This window comes from Lissotriton helveticus, chromosome 12 (genome assembly GCF_964261635.1).
Source record: "Lissotriton helveticus chromosome 12, aLisHel1.1, whole genome shotgun sequence".
Lineage (NCBI taxonomy): Eukaryota > Metazoa > Chordata > Amphibia > Caudata > Salamandridae > Lissotriton > Lissotriton helveticus.
In genome coordinates, this window is record NC_136073.1 from 642,517,400 (window position 1) to 642,537,523 (window position 20,124).

The window sequence follows — 20,124 nt, forward strand, 5'->3', positions numbered from 1 at the left end:
GGTTCATTGGATGGTCAGCTACCTAAACCATTTCCGAAGGCTGATAGCAGAAACAAACTGGCCAGAAGCCAAACAATCTGTCATCTTTTATCAAGGCCTAACAGACGAATTGAAGGACGTCCTCACTCAAATAGAACCACAACCCAGTACCTGTGCGGCTCTCATCGAACTGACACTCCGTTTAGACCACAGATTACGAGAGCGGAAAGGTGATCACAAAAAGAAGGAGAGGCACGCCCCCATAAGCGACTGAGGGTTTCCCATGGAGAAGACAGAAGCAAGGCCCGAACCAATGGAAATTGGAACAGTGAGAGCATCTTTAACGCTCAGTGAGAGGGACCATCGACGCAAGCAGGGCTTAAGCTTATATTGCGGTAAGAAGGGTCATTTCCTTAGGGGATGTCCTGTTAAGCCCAAATCTAGTCGGTTTCGCTCTGGTCAACTGGCTACAGTAACAGCAGAAAAAGGGGCAGAAAACTGCAGCGCTTGAGTCCATCAGAAGGGAGCCTCTCAAGCGAAAGTACCATCCCTTCAGTAAACCTTGATGTTTTTCGTGATTCCGAACATTTTTTTATTTTTATGGAGATAGGAATAAACCAATAGACTAAACCCATCAGAGCTATGGTGGATTCGGGGGCTACCAGCTGTTTCATGGACAGAGAAGAAGCCATCCGATCAGGAGTGTTGCTCATCCGCAAGAACACACCTTAACTGGTATATGTGGTGGATGGCCAGGAAGTGGAATCCAGACCAATTAGCCATAACACCCCTGAATATGAGCTCACTTATGAGGGGTATCATCGAGAACTAATCTCCTTTAATATCATTCAAGCTCCCCATTATGGGGTGATTATGGGACTTCTGTGGCTGCGGAAACATGAGCCTATCACCAAATGGACCAACAAGACCTTACAGTTACAGTCCAACTACTGCCAGGATTATTGCAACCAGTTGGCTACTCAACCTTCGACGGTATTAGCCACATTGCATCATATTGCAACAGCAGCAGAAAATGAGGTAGTGCTTCCAGACTGCTATAGAGCCTACATCGAGGTATTCAGTGATATCAAGGCAGAAGAACTCCCCCCTCAAAGGGATTATGATTGTCGCATCGACCTGGTCCCCGGAGCGGTGGTACCTTGCGGCAGGATTTACGCTCTTACCCAACCTGAGAAAGAACATCTAAGGAGTTATCTGGACAAACTTCTGGAACTTAGATTCATCCGTCCTTTGCGGTCTCCGGCAGCCTCTCCCCTTTTCTTTATTCCTAAAGCTAACGGGGAATTGAGGTGTTGCATTGACTTCAGGGCATTAAATACCATTACGGTGAAAAACCAACACCCGCTCCCATTGATCCACGTATTGTTGGAGCAAGTTAGAGCGGCAAGCATCTATACGAAGCTGGACTTGAGAGGGGCATACCACCTTGTGCGGATGCGCAAAGGTGATGAATGGAAGACCGCCTTTAAGACGCGGTATGGGCTGTTCGAATACCTTGTGATGCCCTTAGGGCTATGCAATGACCCTGCCGCGTTTCAATTCTTCCTCAACGCGGTTTCTAAGGGAATATCTGGATATTTTCATAGTCTTTTACATCAACGACATCCTCATATATTCAACGACTGAAGAAGAACATATCTTTCATGTGCGCCAAGTCCTGCAGGCGCTACAGACAAATCATTTGTTTTGTAAACTCACGAAACGTGAGTTTCATGTGACCACAGTGGAATTCCTGGAAGTGATGCTCACCCCCTCGGGTCAGGTCATGGCAGAGAGGAAGGTCAAGGCCATAGTGTATTGGCCACGTCCACAGAGCGTTAAAGACATCCAAAGCCTTTTGGGCTTTGCAAACTTTTATAGGAGGTTCATTGGACATTTCTCAAGCATGGTGGCACCTCTGACCAGATTGACTAGGAAGAAAACACTGTTTGTATGGACGACGGAGGTGCAAAAGGCGTTTGATCACCTGAAAGAGGCCTTCACCACGGTCCCCGTACTCACTCATGCTAACCCTGGGTTGCCCTTCATTGTAGAGGCAGACGCTTCTGAAGTCGCAATAGGAGCTGTACTGTCCCAAATACACGAGACGACAGGATACCTCCACCCCGCGCTTTCATGTCTCGGAAGTTGAACTCCGCCGAGCAGAACTATACGATAGCCGAAAAGGAGCTTTTGTCTATCAGTGATGCCTTCCTTGAATGGAGACATTGGCTTATGGGGGCATCCGATCAAGGGACGGTATATACTGACCACCGTAATCTCCAATTCATGAGAGCGGCTCGACACCTCACTCCACGACAACTGCGGTGGATGTTGTTTTTTTGCTGAGTTCCAGTTCATTGTTACCCTCCGCCCAGGCATCGACGACAAAAAATCTGATGCTCTCACGCGCCAAGAACACGCTCTTCAACCAGAGGGTCTCCTGAAAAAGCCCTCATAGAGCCGGGCAGAGTTCTATGTGTGGTACAGACCAATGAGTTCCTACAAAGAACCAGAAGAGGAATGCAGACCTTTGATTGGAGGATTGCGTCAAGGTATCCCCATGAAAGGTAGACCAGTGCACGTTCCGAATGCAACCCTGCAAAAATTGGCGTTTGCTTGGTGTCATGACCTACCATGCGCCGGTCATATGGAAAGAGAAAAAACTCTGGAAACGATGTTGCGACAGTTCTGGTGGCCTACTATTCGACCAGATGTCGTTTCATCGGTGCGTGACTGCAATACCTGTGCACAGATGAAGACGGATCACCAACCAAGTACAGGGTTTACTCCAGATCATGCCCACACCTGAGAGGCCATGGGAAAGATTCTCAGTGGACTTTGTGGTAGGGCTACCTAAAGACCAGGGAGTAACCGCTATCATAGTGGTGATAGACTACCTGTCCAAGATGGGCCATTTTATTGCATGTAAACAAGCCCCCACAGCAAGCAAACTGTCTCAATTGCTGCTACCCACATAGTCCGTCTCCATGTTCTTCCCCAAGTCATAGTGTCTGACAGGGGGGCCCAGTTGACAGCCCGGTTCTGGAAGACTTGGTGTTCCATATTACACATCACCTCCTCCCTCTCCACGAGCTTCCATCCCCAAACCGATGGCCAGACAGAGAGGTTGTACCAAACTCTGAAGCAATACCTGAGGTGCTATGTCGATACCACTACTGAGACTTAGGTTGACTGGTTATGGGCAGCTGAGATAGCCTACAATAATGCCATACACTCATCAACTAAACACACCCCTTTTTTCTGCACATGTGGGTTCCATCCACGGTTTACTCCCTTAATCTTGCCTGACACTAACGCCAAGCTACCTGATTTACGCGCAAGATTACTGCTTATGCGTAGAACTCTGTTAGAGGCTAGGAAAAACTTGTATAAAGCCAAGGAGAGGTATAAAGCACAAGCAGACAAACACCGAAGGCCAGGTCAAATATTCAAGCAGGGGGACTGGGTATGGCTATCCACCAAGCACATCAGGTTTCGGAAGCACAGTGTGTTTAATCCCAAGAACATAGGCCCCTATTGGGTGGTTAAACACGTAAACCATGTAGCGGTTAAACTGAGGCTACCTGCACACTTCCGAAGACATCCTGTTTTCCATGTTTCTCTCCTCAAACCCTCTATCCGACCTGTGAGGAGACCTCCCAAGCCCATATGGGTTCAACAGGACAAAGAGTATGAGGTGAAGGGTATTCTGGACGCCAAGGTGGTGCGTGGTAGGTTGTGGTACTTGGTCTCCTGGAAGGGATACAGTCCGGAAGAGGACTCCTGGGAACCGGTTCCTGCTGTACACGCCCCCAGACTGGTTGCTAAATTCCATCGTCGGTATCCAGACAAGCCATCTAGCAGTCAGTGAACCTTGGGAGAAGGATGTTCTGTCACAATCTGCCTGCCGGTAATTCACTGCCTGCCCTTGTGGCTGGAGTGGCGGTGATCGGGGCGATCCAGGGACAAGAAACTGCAATCTCCAACAGAACTTGCATGTCACGCATCACGTGACACGCAAGCAAACCCAGAACCAGGATATAGCGGTGAAATCTGATGGCCGCGGTGACGATAATCCTGATTTGGTGCCCGTTGCGGACTTCTTCGTTTTATTTCCACGTCCCAGTAAGGGGGTAAGAGTGCGCAGGCACTGTTCTTTGTTATCGCCTAAACTCTGTGCGAGCGACATTCGAGGTTGTCCCGCGCAACGTTTTCAGTGTTGTCACTAGCATCGTTTACTACGGTCTCCACGGAGGTAACGCTTCACCTTCTTTGATTTCCCAAAGTCCAGAAACTCCTCTGTTGGAGGAGACCTAGTCTTTGGTCCAGTGCAGAGGAGCTCTTGTGTTAGTTTTTGCTCCATTGCCCTAATACTCCTCTGTTGGATGAGACCGGCTGCGCCAGGTCTCGTGCAGAGGAGCCCCTTTTATTTAACATTACATGAACAAGACTTTGTGAGCGAACCATTACTAGCTTATGCCAAAGGGTCCGGTAAAGAAGAGATTTATTGGATGAAGTGTTTTGGCTACATATATCTATATAAAATGGTGACATTGTTCTTTCCTTGTTCAAACCGATGACCTGGGCTAAAGACAAGATATTATTGTTCATAGCTCTGGAAATTAAGCATCACAAAGCTTTTGCCTTTTGTTCTTTGATTTCTATATAGGAGAGAGGTTCGGAGAGGGTATGTTGCTATTTAGGCTAGGCGCCTGACCTCACTTCAAACACAATGGTAGGTGTAATAGGAATATAGGAGGTATAACTCTACTATGTGGAAATAACAGTGATATTTCATTCACATGATTTCCTGTTCTTTTGTCTTGCAATCATAGGGTATTGAGGTGATCTTGCCACTGCCCTCTGCTCTCTTCTATGTACTAGGCTCCACTTAATTTACTTTCAGGTGAGGGGGGGTGAGAAACATTCAACTCTGCATTACTTATCATTCTGTGTTTCTGCAGACTTAATTCTGTAAAACCTGTGGTTATACTGTGTTCTTCTGTCCTCCTCAGATCTCCCTCCCAGCAGTCCTTCCCCCGCTCGATTACCCCAGAATTCTGTGTTTTTACCTCAATGCCAGACTTGGGGTTGTTCAGAGGTGGGCCCCTTTAGAGCATCAACACAGCCCTGAGGAGTCTTGTGGAGGAACCTTACAACCTTCTTGGGGAACCCCAATATAGTGTCCCATTCTTTGGCCATGAATGTACGATCCATGTCCCCCTCCCACTTGTCGCGTAGCGGCTGTAACAAAGTCGCTCTCTCAACTCAAATCCCATGAGTGAGCCATTTAGTCAGACGAGCCCCGTTACCCATTAGGTACTGCATGGTAAGCAGTGTGTTTGCAGGTGGTTCAGTGTCCTCAGGCGACCATGTGACGTGTATGTATCTGGAAATATGTGCATGCAATAGGAACAACGCATCCGGGGCACCATGGACACGTACAAACGTGCCATGCGACATCAATACACCCTCTGTAAAGAAATCTCCTAGTGTAGTGATGCCCGCCTCAGTCCATGCCGGAACGTGTGGGAATGCCCAATAGTGGAATGGTGGGGGCATACGGTGCCCTCCCTCCAGTGTATCTTACCGCACTCTGCCAGTAAGTGATAGCTAATTTCAGTAAGTGGGGCAGCAACGTCAACGGGGGGCTTGTGGTAGTAAGAGCCTGTGGATAATCCCCTTATCCCTGTCTCGCGATGACATGTCTAGCTCGTGTAAATTGGGGCCTGCAAGCCAATATGCCAGCCATTGCAACTGGCTGGCATTGCAATACGCGCGTAGATCTGGTACCCCCCATACCTCCCTGTTTCACGTGAAGTTGCAGCTTCGCCATACTAATACGTCTACGTCTTGTGCCCCATATTAGCTCGTCATCAATGAGTTCAGCACTCTAAAGGACCTCATGGGGACAAGTATCGGCAGGTTGGTGAACAAATAAAGGAGCCTTGGCAAAAGCACCATTTTTGTGATGACTACCCTGCCCGCCACCGATAGGGGCAGTAAAACTCAGAATAGAATCTGGGATTTGAGAGCGGCAATCGCACGGCCCAGGTTGCTATCCAGAAGGTCCGATGTAGTGCGATAAATTTGTATTCCGAGATATTTAAAGGTGCCAGGTGCTGTGTGAAAGATCCAGGGACCGAACAGGAAAACCCCGTCCCCCTCAGCGCTATCAAAGAAGTACTCATACGACTTGGCAGCATTGATAGCCAGGCCAGAGAGACCCTGGAATGACTCAAAAATGGAAGGCACAGGATGAGGGTCAGCACCCATATCCTTGATATAAAGAAGATCATCCGCATATGCCGAGACAGTGTGGAGTGCACAACCACGCGCTATACCCCTGCAGCCTGCAAAAGCACGAAGTCTGTATAGGAGTGGCTCCAACACCAGGATAAACAACAACGGTGACAAGGGGCAGCCCTGCCTAGTCCCCCGGGCCACTACATATTGTCCTGAGACGTGCCGTACCGTTCGTGCCCGCACCTTGGGGTTCGTATACAGCAAGCGTACCCATGCTATGTATTCCTCAGGTATGCCAAAGTGTGTAAAAGTATAGAACATATAATCCCGTTGTAGGGAGTCAAATGCCTGCCTCAGATCAAGAGATATGCAGCCTTATGTAGTCCCTGTACCGTGTGTGCCTAACATAACCTGATGCAGCAGTCTAATGTTGAGTGCTGTGCTCCTACCAGGTACGAACCCACACTGAGCAGAATGAATCAGCGCAGGTAAAAACTGTGTCAATAAGGTCAGGCAGTGCATCGTACAGGGTTTCATTATAGTTTTTAAACTCGGTATTGATGTCTAGTTGTGTGTTTGCCACTACATCTGCGTTATTCCGGATATCCAATATAGGTGTGGGCAAGGGGACGTTCTGGACCAGCCGCGCCAACAGTGGTCCCGATCTATCAGCTTGTGGGTGTTGGTTTTGTGTGTATAACCTGTGATCCACTACACGCAGCTCTTCAAGCAGCTCTGCATATTGAATGTTAGCCTCGCAATTGTGTCAGTTGGTCATTTTTCCCCGCAGCCTCCCCGTCCAGCGTGGCCAACCTGCCTTTAGTCTCTGTAAGCCGCTCTATAAGAGCGTGTCGCACGCCTGACTTGGTGCTAATCTCCACCCCCCTAATGACCGTTTTGAAGGCATCCCACTCTATTTTTCGGGAGCTAGCAGACCCCGTATTTTTGTAGAAGTAGTTGGCTATTGCTTCTGAAAGGGTAGTGTGGAAGACCTGATCCTCCAGCATCTCAGGTTGTTGTTTCCAATTCGGTATCAGAGTTGGAACCCTGTCACACTGCATAGGTAATTCTACAGGGTTATGATCTGACAGGGTTTTCCCCATATGGAGTACTGAAGTAATAGACTCTAATAGGGCACCAGAGCATAGGAATCGGTCTATCCGAGGGTGCAGTCCGTGTGGAGGTGAATAAAAAGAGTATTCCCTGTGCCCAGTGTGTTTTACTCGCCATGCATCCTGCAGTTCCCAGCCTTCCGCCCAGCCCCTAAGCGCTTCCGCTTGTTTTTTGCTTTCAGTGGCATGCAGTGGGGGATGAGACCTGTCTAAGTCAATATCCAACACAGCATTGAAGTCGCCCCCAATGACCCAAAGATATGCCGCCCACTCCGTCAAAGCTGCACCCAGTGTAGTCAGATATTTATCCTGATCGATGTTCGGTGCATATATACAGCCCATGACCACATACGACCCATCTAATAATCTGCAGACCTTGTTAGCAGCAGAAAGACAAAATAGTAATTTAGAGAGTGGTACTATTAGTGGACATTTTTCTGAAGTTTGTAACTCAGAGACCCCCTGTCAAGACAATGTTTTCTTTGAAGACAATCTCCAGGCACAGTTTTTATCGACCCCTTACCAAATTAGTAGTTCAATTATACCAGTTAAAGCTTGTTTAACCACACAGCAGACAAAGAAAGAGCAGATGCATTATATAACCTCTGTTTTCCATCCATATGATATACCTCAGTCTTGTGACCCAGTGAAAATCATAGTCCCTGCAACTAAAGAGGCAATGTTTAATCCTACATTCAAAGTAAACAATCAGATTAACAAAAGAGAGAAAACACCTACTAGAACAAAGACAACGAATAGCCAGTTTAAACAAAATCCAACATTTTGTTCTGTTGCTTGTTGTGAAGTTTCAAAGTCTACTGCTGGTCTTGGAGGCAAAGATCTACAATCTTCACCGGATATATTGGAATCGAAGATTTTGGAATTACAACAAGAGAATAAAATGTTTCAAACTCTATTGAAAAACTTTAACCCAGAGTTCAAGTAGGAATCTAAAACTCTGGTACAAGACTGCGTTTCAGCTTCTATGTTAGCCTCCTTAGAAATGGAGAATGAAACCTTGCACACTATTTCGTGGTCCCCTCAGAGGTGGTCCAGTAATTGTGTAAATAATACTGTGGCTGCTCACTCAGATTCCACTCAGAATAGCCATAGTACCATGTCTCAAAGTGCAGTTAAGGAAAGTATTTGTTTGAATTCTGAATTTTCTAACTCCTCTGTTTTGTTATTCTAGTGCTAAATTACATCTAGGTGCTGCATCTGAGATGTGTCCCTCCAGTTTTGAGGAACCTCAACTTCCAGGCAAGACACAAAACATCTCTTTGCTTTCTTTTCCTGGTAGTGAGGTCAATTCTATCCCAGAGATAACCCATAGACAGGCCGTTGACATACAGACAAAACCTGAACCATTGACCCTCATGTTCCCTGATGTGACAATGTCCTGTGACTCGGACCATGCTCTTGATTTAACTGCTGCAACTGCAGTCAACCTCCTGGCTGAGAAGAAACAAAATCCTGATCCCTTCTTTGCTGTTTTGCCTTCAAGCACACCACATGTTGAAAAGTCAGGAAAGGATAGTACTGTATGCTCTGATGCACCTGTACCACCTTCTAATGCAGATGAAAATGAGAACATTTCCAAAAACTAAGTGATCTCTTACTTGTTTCCTCTGACGAAGATATGTGAACTGCCAAATGGTAAAGGTAGTCTGGTCATCAGAGACTCTAAGATAAGCAGTATTCTTAGCTATCTGGAAGAAAACGCTTAAGTGTATTTTAATGAGCCAAGGAACTGAAGATTTTACTATTGACAACAGGGAGTCTACTGTTCATGGGCTATCGCCTTTCCAAGAATTTAAAGTCTGTCATCCTTGTCCCTCTCTGCCATCAGCTTGTCTGTTTTCAGAGTCTCCAGAGTCCTCAGCCGGCCTGCTGATTTCAGAGTCTCCAGAGTCCTCAGCCAGCCTGCTGCTTTCAGAGTCTCCAGAGTCCTCAGCCGGCCTGCTGCCATCTGAGCCCGAGCCTGCAGTCTTCCTGCCATTAGAACTGGAGCCTCCAGACTGCATGTATTCAGAGCACAAGCCCTCAACTCTCCTGCCTACCAAGTCAGAGTCTCCAGCCTGTCTGACTTCCGAACCAGAGTCTCCAGCCTGTCTGGCTTCCGAACCAGAGTCTCCAGCCTTTCTGACTTCCGAACCAGAGTCTCCAGCCTGTCTGACCCAGAGCTTCCAGCCTGTCTGACTTCCGAACCAGAGCTTCCAGGCTGCCTGTCTTCCGAACCAGAGCTTCCAGGCTGCCTGCCTTCCGAACGAGAGCTTCCAGTTTGCCAGCCTTCAGAGTTCTCAGTGCATATACATTTAGAGACCAAATCTCCAGCATCAGAGACAAAACTCTCAACATGTAAGTCTCAAGGGCCTGGGTCTCCTGCATACCTGCTTCCAAAGTCGCCTGCATGTGTGTCTTCTGTATGTTTTCCTCCAGGGCCAGAACTTCAGGTCTGCTTCCTGTCACATCCTTAGTCTTCAGCCAGTTTGCCTTTGACCTCTGTGCCTCCTGCCAATACGTTATCTGCTTTTGGTCCTACTGTCAATCTTCCTTTGTTTTCAGAGTGCTAATCTAGCCTGCCATCATCAGGATTTCAAACACCTTTAATTCAGGCTTCTAAGCCCCTTTTACTTAATTTGGACTCTTCAGGCCCTGCCTCCAACACTGCTGTTAATTTACAGCGTATTATTCTACCCTCCAGATTATCTCATTTTTCCTGCAGTTTTCTGGTATCTTGCACTACATCTCTGATGGAAATTTACTTATTTCATAGTACCAAAGGCTTTAAATCGAGTCCCAGATTCCGAGAGCCAGTCGTTGGAGGGGGTGTACTGTCACGATTCACTCCCAATGCTTTTACTCCCACTACTAGGGGGCCAAATTGTGGGGCTTTCCAGTATTCTAATAAGCTTCCAGACACTCCCCTGTATGCATATTCTGACTTCCAGGCATTCGCACATCATTTAGGAATTGATATCCATTCCAAATCCATGCCGGTTTTGTGGAAGCCAGTTTGCTCATGCTGGAAACTCCATTACCTATAATCCCCTGCTCACTGCTTTGTCTCCACCCCGGCAGGCCAAGGATGGGTGGAGGAATTCAGCTCACCTGTGGCTGGCTGCTGGTAGCCTGCTCACATCTGATGCGCATGAATACTGTGAGCTCTTTTAAGCCCCAGCTCCCTTCAGCCCAGGGTTGGTCATAGCAGCTGTTTTCCGGTATGAGAGTCGATATTTTGTAGTCTATATATTTTTTTCGATATTTTGAACATCGATATTTATGTCATTGATATTCTATCAGTGAACCGGGGGTAAAGATATACTAACACCACAACCCGGGCTACCAGACTCCACTGCTACCCGAAAAACTATTCACAACCGGACCACAGGAGCAACAGACTATCCACTCTGAATTAAGGGGCGCAAGAAACACTCACCCTAACCATCCAAGGGATTGGAACAAAACAAGGACAAGGAAAAGAAAAGAATCATTGGTTGAACCAACCAGGAGTAACTGAGGTCAGATAACTCAAACACTTAACATGACCAACAGCCAATGACATGACCAATCAGCATGTGCATATGGAACATCAGCGGCCTGTCCAACAAAGAAAATGACCCTCAATTGATGTTCCATCTCTAACCCTTTGATCTTGTAGTTCTCCAAGAAACCTGGGCAGAAAAAGCAAGAAAAGTGCAAAATTCTGGTGAACAATTAATACCTTGCAATGCTAATCTCAACAAGGAGTAGATTCCGACCTCCCAGAGGAAGACTGGGCAACCTACCACCATGGCCACTTTAACAGCTCTGGCCAAGACAGCAACGGGCACGAAGGAGAACCTTGGTCCACCCCAGGTGACAAATCACAACTGGAACCAAAAAACAGCAAAAACTAATCTGAGGCAGGAAAAGTCATGCCGGGAAATAAACATCAAAACCAGCGAGAGGAACTACTAAAAGCAACAAAACCACACATAATGAAGCAAATTGGGAAAGGAGGGCCAGAAGGAGTGCCTGGACTGAATGGGATTACACCAATTCTATACAAGCGTAACCCCCAGTACTGGCCCAAAATCCTGGAACCAGTATATAACAAGATCATGGTCAGCGAAATAATTCCAGAATTATGGAAAGGATCAATAATCTCACCAATCTACAAGCAGGGCGACAAGGTTGATGAGAAACACTACTACCCTGTCACCCTGATCTTCAACAACGGCAAATATTACACAGGAATATTCCTGGAAGAACTGAGATCTTGGGCCTCCTCCTCATCTATCATACCATTACACCAGACTGGCTTCTACAAAAACATGGGAACAGTTACCAACATTATGGCCATAACCCTTTTGACTAATACCCCAAAACTAGCCAGGCAATGCTATTTCTGTGCTTCATTGACTGTAGCTCTGCCTTTGTTCACATCGATGGAGCAAGACTATGGCAGTCACTGGAAAATTGGGGCATACCACCAGCCCACCTAGATTAACTCTACTTACTACACACAGACTCATGGGTAAAAGTCAAACTGGGGACGGGGACACATTTATCAAGATGCAACACCACCACCAAAGTGCTAAAACAAGGGTATGTCCTTACTCCCATGCTATTCAATCTCTTCATGGCAAATTTACTCGCAAGGTTGGAAAAATGCAGTTTGCATGTCCCTAAGCTCCGTAAGACGACCATCTCCAACCTTCTTTACACCTATGGCCTAGTGTAGTAAGTCAAACACCAATTGGTTTACAACATCTACTCACTGCAACACAAGAATACTCACATGAGAATGCACTTAAGATCAATCTAGGTAAGACAAAAACAATGGCAATAAATCTTTCCAAGAAGAAAACACCTCATTGGTACCTGGAAACACAACGACTGGAAATAGCAAAGGAATACCAAGTCCTGCTAGATAACAAAAGTTCCTTCAACCCTCAAATAGAAGCACTAAGTCAGAAAGGCAACACTATAACCTTTGCCATGAAGTCTCTAAAAAAAGCACTTGCCGGGCCCTCATTGGCACCCCTACTCAAGGTCATTCAAGTGAATCTCATTCCGACGATGTTAGAATTGGGGGTCTCTAGTTGGCAGAGGTAGGTACCTTTGACCAAATAGGGACCCTTGTGTCTAGTCAGGGTAAGAGGGTACACTTCTAAAAAAAAAAACCTGCTCACCCCTTGGTAGTTTGGCATGAGCAGACAGGCTTATCTCAGAGGCAGTGTGTATAGCATTTGTGAACACATACAGTAATACAGTGAAAATACTACAAATGGACGCCACACCAGTATAGAAAAATAAGTAATCTTTACTAGACTTAACACAAGACAAAACGACAAAAATCCACAATACTGTAATCCAAATAAGTCTTTTAAATGGTAGAAATAGCTTAGTTCAGTTTAGATTGTAAACGTAGCACTTTACTCTCATAGTAACAAGAGATGCGTAACGCAAAACAAACAAAAGAGTCGCAGGGAAGGTGATGCGCCGTTCCTTACACTCAGGGGAGTGGATGCGTCGGTTCCTTACTGCTGCGCAGGGGAGTTGAGGCTCACTTCCTTACTGTGTGGGGAGTTGACGCGCCGGTTTCTTACTGTGATCCGATGCGGTGCGATGACGCTCCAGTGCGATGCAGCAAAATGGCATCTTGGTTACAGTGCGACAACGTAGATGCGATGCGTGCACACCCGCCAGCCATGTGGCGACTCGATGAACTTCTGAGCCGCGATAGACCCTGTGACATGCTTCTCCGGTGATGCGACGGCGGCACGCTTCTCCGGTGATGCGACGGCGGCACGCTTCTCCGGTGATGCGACGGCAACTGCTGCGGCGGCAACACGCTTCTCTTCGTTGAGTCACTTATCCAGCTCCTAGTGACACGCAGTCTCTTAGAAGGCCCAGCACAACAGCAGACACTTCAATTCCCAGCAAGTGAATTCAGGGAGGAAACGGTGTGGTGAAGTCTTGTATCCCTGTGACTTCAAGCAGGAGGCAAGCACAGTTCAAGCCCTTGGAGATTCTTCTTCAAGATGATGAAAGCACACTCAGTCCTTTTTCTCCTTTCTTCGGCAATGAAGCAACCACTGCAGGCCAACCCCCAAACGGCACACATCACAGAGGTAGTCTCCTCCTTCAGTTTCTCTGGTTCTTTTCCTCAGCAAAGGGTTGTCTTGATTTCCAGAAGTGATCTAAAGCTTTGGGGTCTGGGTTCCCCTTTTTATACACATAAATCCTTTCTCTCTGAAGGCAAAGAGTTTTTGTACCTAGTCCCAACCAGTTCTGGGTGCATTCTGCCAGTGCACAACTTCTTCCTTTGTCAGTGTGAGCCAGGTTCATCAGACACACCACAGGAGGTGGAGCCAGCATTGTGGAAGGTAGGCACAGCCCTATTCAGGCCCAGGTGCTACTCCTCCCACCAATCCTCATGCAAGTAGGTCTATTCAGCCTTGTGCCGAGTCACCCTGTCTCCTGGAGCCACCCCAGCCCCTGTCACTCACAAATCAGACATGGATAACACAACCTAGCAGAGGCAGGCTTGGATGGTTAGGCAATAAAATACCTACTTTCTAAAAGTGGTAATTTCAAACACAGAATGTTAAAACCACTTGACTGAAAGGTGTATTTTATCATTCTGAGTTCAGGCATACTAAACTCGAATTTCTACCTAGTTCCCTGAGTCAGTTAGGATTATAAGATGTTATAATCAAACTGCCTATTTTGGCCTTTGGACACAGGTAGCCTAGCAATAGTGAAAAATGAAATTGGCTGTAATTCACTATCAGGACATGCCACATACATCAAGGCATGTCCTACCTTTTACATACAATGCACCCTGCCCTTGGGCCTACCTTAGGGGTGACTAACATGTAGCAAAGGGAAGGTTTGGGTACTGGCAAGTGGGTGCACTTGCCAAGTCGATATGGCAGCCCCAGGCTGCACACAGGCTCTGCAATGGCAGGCCTGAGCCATAGGTTACAGGCACAACCAGTACTGCAAGCCCACCAGTAGCATTTGATTTACTGACAAGTAAACCAAATAAGCCAATCATGGAGTCACTAATCCATTACAATACTTTACAATAGGGAGCACTTGCACTTTGGCACTGAATAGCAGTGGCAACGTGCCCAAAGCATCTAGACCAGCAAAAACATAGCAAAAACACAGGAGGCAACAGCAAAAAATTGGAAGGGAGACCCACACCAATTGTGCCAGGTCTAACATACAATAACATATGGGATTGAGGCAATGCAAGTAAGAGATGCAATTGCTGTGGAAAAAATAATCACCAGGGATGTAGTTTGGAATATGAAAGATCGTTCTTTTTTGAACGATCTTTCATATTCCAAACTACGCCTCTCCGGCGCAAATACGGCTAGAGTTTGGGCTTCAGAAACAGTCCCTGGCTAGAAGGGGTGCTTTTATAAAATGCTGACATAAGATCAGAGGAGCGGAGCAAAATACCTTAAATTGGCACCTCTCGGCTGAATTGATACAAAGAGGGGCCTCACCAGCCGGAGTACACCTCAGACTCCCTAAACCAATTAGGGTTCGAAATTGCAAGGGACTCATCAGTGACTCATACTAGCTTCAAGAAAGCGGTCTCTAAATCTATCAGAGTGTTGTCAAGATAAGGCCACACACGCAAATAGGGCACAAGGCTGGATATTACTTAACAACTACGTCACAGACAAACCACAAACACACCTAAGCGCAGGATTTAATATCACACTGAAAGAGAAATATTTAAAATATCAGCTGGGCATAATGCCAATCCTACCTCACCTTCTACCCTGGAAGAGGAATTCTGGAGACAATACCTGCTGACTATGTACTCATGGACCGGAAGATCTTGTCCACATAATCTGCATCTGCACAAGCCTAGCAAAAAAATAATGTTTACTTCTTCAACCCCTCTATAACCAAGCTGGGATCCGCACCAGCAGACAGGCGGACGCTGGCCTGCTTGAAATCTGATTCCATGCAATTGATCTGTTGATTCACAACATTTCTCAACATAGTAGAGAAGAGACTGAATACAGAAGTACACGGCAGAGCCAAGGCAGCCAAGCAACACAACAAAATGCAAGGTCTGAGGGCGCCAGACGTATAGAGCGAAATCTTGAACTCAGGATTTTTCAATAGCCTACTTTGCAAGTGGAAATTTGCACAAAATCAACGAAATAAAATAGGTATTTCTGGAGTAATCGAAGGTCCCTCTCACAATCAAAGGACACCAGTGGGTGAAACCAGAGACACTCTCCTGTAGATGCTTCTAAATCATCAAGGACTTTTAACAAATGTTAATCTTATTTAAATTATGTTATTTATATGTGTCATGTATATGCAATGGCTTTAATTAATCAAGCATAATAAACTACTTACTTACTTGAGGCTTGTGGATGTGGGTGGAGCCAATAAAGGAAGTGGGTAGAGCCACTAGAAGAAGAGTGCAGAGCTGGGGCAGTGGGTGTGACCTCTTGAAAAAAACTTGTCAAATGCTAAGTGCACCTGCACTTAGTATTTGACAACTTAAGCACTGCCCGCTGAGAGTTGATGAAAGTCATCAACGCCACTGAAGATAGCTTCAAAGCAATCAAATAAGAGTTGTGAGCAATGAGAGTAATGTTTATGCAGAATAGATATGTGTTAGGCTTAATGACAGTTATGGAAGAAGGAGTCTGGCCTAGATTCAAATTGCCTGTTGCACGTATATCCCAGCTAATGGCGCTAACAACGTGGGACTCACAGAGGACATACAAGCTCTGCATGCCTTGAAAAAGAAGATGGCGGTCGAAGGGGGTGCCCCTGATTAATGGTTATCAGGGTGATTCACTTAAGTACCATCCTGGACGGCAGAACTATTTAAGGCTTGTTGCTTGTTCTTGTGATCTTGCTCTTGATGTTCTGTGTCATCCAGATAGTGATAGGATGCTGTCAAAGTGTTAGTCACAAGTTGGGAGGAATTTTCACTAACAGGTTGGTCACAAAAATGCAGGACATTGAGGTGAATGTATACACATTAATAAATCCAAGCTCAAGGGAAGTGAGGGAATAGTGGATCAACTAAAGGGGGGATGGTTATAATAAATGTAGAAAATGAAGAAGACACACTCATGTCAATGCAAGCATTTGCAGAAAAGTGTGTACAGATGTACATAATAATGGAAAAATGCAGGTCTAAGCTAGTAGAATAAAAAGCGTGAAAAGAGTCGGGACCCGGGTGGGGGGAAGGAAGTAGAGATGTACTTCAGTAGAATAGAGAAATATAAGCAGACACAGCAGGAATGGAAAGTTACAGCCCACATTGTGAGAACATGCCTCTGAAAAAATATGTGGCTAAAGCAGCGCAGAGGCACAGGATAGGTGGAAGATTAGGCCTTGTAGATCAGCAGACATGTAGGGAGTAGTGCTTCAAAGAGACAAGTCAAGGACAACCGGTAGTTCCATTAGCGTGTGATTATCTATTTTTGCAGAAAGTATCACTTATTGATATAATGTTGTGCTTAAGCTAATACATGATTAGATTTGCAAATGTATGACATATTTGTAGTCACAAACCCCCAGATGCATCAACAACCCAATTTGCGATTCCTTAATAGCGAAAAATACTGATTCGCTATTAAGGAATAGCAAAATGGAATGCAACAAGAAATCACTTAAAAATAGCGATTTCTTAGAATTCCTTAATTGCGACTCGCAAATTGTGAGTGGCAATTAAGGAATACCTCCCCATTCATTCTTATGGGCCTAGAGGCCCATAGGAATGAATGGGAAGACAATCTCAATTAGATTGCGATTTCAAGGGTGCAGGGGTGTCCAAAGGACACCCTGTTACACCCCTGAACTTGATATATGCACATATGTTGCGCACACACATGCTCTTAGGGCATGTGTGTGCGCAACATGAAACTTTGAAAAATGCACTTTAGTGCATTTTTCAAAGTTTTTGCAAATTACCATGAAGTTGTACATCATGGTAATTTGCGTGCCCTATTAGCGAATTCGCTATTTTAAAAACTTTCATGCATGGCATTTAAGGAATCTCAATTTGAGATTCCTTAAATGCAAATAATCGCAATTTAGCGATTTCTAAAATAGCGATTTTTGCATTTGGGATGATGCATCCCAAATGGAAAAATACCGCTCGCAAAGGGGCAGATTCTGAGAATCTGCCCCTTTGCGAGCGGATTTTTGTTTGATGAATCTGGGCCAAAATGTATAAAAGAAACTGGTCACAATATTATAAGTAGACGCTCAGAATGCATCCATTTCTACAGAGCTGACTGACCTTCTGTGCACTTTATATACACTTTATACTATATTGCCAACAGAAGTTGTGCCGTCTTTTTTTTCCGGCCGTCAACGCCAGTAGTTCTGCCCAGCCATCATGTTAGTGTATTTTGTATATTTCCAAGATGTGCTCTAAGGTGTTCGATGCAACATGACAGTCATCTTGTAAAAGTGTTTTTATACTTCGATGATGGCACCCACACCTCATGATGCGACATGGCATGAAGCAATGTGTGGAAATTTAGAATGTTTGAAAAAATACACTTCCAGGATGACTGCAGCCTAGCTTTATGGCACTTTGCATCTCTCAACCTTGAAGCCACCTTTAAAGGGATGTATGACGTTACAACGCATACTTTTACATCGCATTCCTTTACTACGCGGTTTTTACATTGCATACCTTTACAACGCATAGCGCTTTGGGGTGCTGGATAGTGAATAGTTTAATTTACTATTCCAACTCCAGTCCCCGTGGACACTAGGGAAGGTGTTGAACAGTAAATTAAACGTATTCCCTATCCTAGAGCGCCCCCCAGCGCAATGCGTTGTAATGGTTTGCGTTGTAAAAGTTGCGTCGTAAAGGCACTGCGTGGTAAAAGTTGCGTTGCAAAGGATGTTTCCCCCTTTAAAGTATCAATATACACTTCTAAGGGGACGGCCGTGCTATTTAGTGGCTTTGCAACTTTGATTGCTTTTCCTGTGCTTCAACATTTTTTATTCCTATTTCAAATTACTTCTCGTTCTTCACAGGGCATATTTTGTGAATTTTTAATTATTCGAGATATCACTTACTTTACTTTGGAGAACACAATATCCACGTCCGTACTGGTAATTGTCTTGCCGTCAATAACTTTGCATTCCTTGCACACTTTAGCCCAGTTCTTGCCATTCATTTCCTGGCCTGTGGCTTTTGTGTCTCCATAGATAGCAAACTTCTTGAAGCTCTCTTCCAAAGATGCCAGGTCGTCATTTTCGGCCATGGTTAACTGCAAAAAAAACGCAAGGGAAAACAGTGTAGTTATTACATGCCACCTAATAACTGGATTGTAAGGACAAATGTGGCCCTCATTGGTCCTCTACAGTGGAATCTTGCACTGTGGGAACCAGATGGACTTGACAACTTTGCTACGTTGACTTCATCATTGGGCTAAACCTGGCCAAAGGACTTATCTGGCTGTTCACTAGCCATTGCGAAATCATTTTGCAATCTCAGTCTGGTGGTCACAATCAAGGAAGGAAGGAACATGGTGGGTCAGTGGACGGGCTTAATCAAATTAGAGCCGACAGAACGTCCACCCCTCTTTACCTCTACATCAGCCAGTCCACAACAAAGGCGGGATGGAAGCGGTAGATGGGAAGAGCAAAGTTCTTCTTTTCTCTGTAATCAGGGCCTTCCATCAAGGGCGGCTCTAGGCTCATGGCGGCCCTGGGCAGGGAGCGTAGGTAGGGGGCCCCGGAAGAGGGGGTCCAGGCGGGGCGGAGCACGGAGGCCAGTGAAGAGGGGGGGGGGTCAGGGTGTTTGGAGGTGGAACAGAGCCGGAGGACGCCAAATCCCTGCCAGGGGCCGCCACGCAAATATGTATCCATCCTCAGAGGATTATTATATTAAGGATATATATGGGCGTGGTAGCCCCTTGGGTTTGGTGGCCCTGTGCAGGTGCACAGCTTGCACATGCCTAAGGCCGCCCCTGCTTGCATAAAAAAATCTAACAGCACAAGCTTAATAACGCCACCATCCCACCATCAAAAGTAGCCATTGTCTTTATGCTGTGTCTAAAAAGCACCTGACAGTCCAAGCGTCTGCAGTACAACAGCAAGTTTAAAAGTGAGATGAAGGCAACCTTACAACTGTGAATCAACAGCAATTGTCGTTATTATCATGATGTTCTGGATCCTACACCCCTCAGGGGAGCACAATCATAACATACACTCAAGCATGAAGATGCAACAATTCCTATATTGTGCTTTACCGTCACTCACACATCTGCTGTCTTTAGAAGACAGCACTGTGAAGCTGTACTGTGCCTGCTCTACCTGTGTCTCCAATCCCTCGGGGTTTTTTCCAGTGCGCTCACAGCAAAGCCAACAAACTATTTTAATTGCCCTTATCTCAATTATCTTATCAACTGCCACATCCACATCACCCTAATTCTTGGTTAGATCACAGGGCTAGACGTCCAAAACAAATAACCGGAAACGCTTGACTGCGCCTTAAAGTGAGCAAAATGCTGAAGCCTCTTTAGACCATACCTAAATCTTGTCAGGTGACCACAATCTGCTAATTCTTTCTACCTACTTGTCGCAATATGCACAGGATTTTAATTTAGCGAAGTGGCATTTCCTTCATAACAATAACTGACAAACATTAAACGCAGCAAACAATTAAAAATATGTTTTTGTGGCCCAGTTTTTCCCAAACGTAAATTGTTTTCTACTACACAATGAGATAACTGAGGGGGCATCACTCCTGGATGAACTGGCATAAACCTAATGC

The 20,124-nt window shown here is 45.7% G+C and overlaps 1 protein-coding gene across 1 annotated transcript in view; it reads right to left on the reverse strand.

Annotated features, from left to right (window-relative positions):
* TPPP3 (tubulin polymerization promoting protein family member 3) overlaps nucleotides 1-20,124 on the reverse strand; it is a 169,959-nt gene that overhangs the window by 89,486 nt on the left and 60,349 nt on the right. Inside the window, exon 2 of the mRNA XM_078670529.1 lies at nucleotides 18,423-18,616. Coding sequence (XP_078526655.1) covers nucleotides 18,423-18,610 — 188 coding nt within the window. The 5' untranslated portion in view covers nucleotides 18,611-18,616. The remainder of the gene's footprint in view (nucleotides 1-18,422; nucleotides 18,617-20,124) is intronic.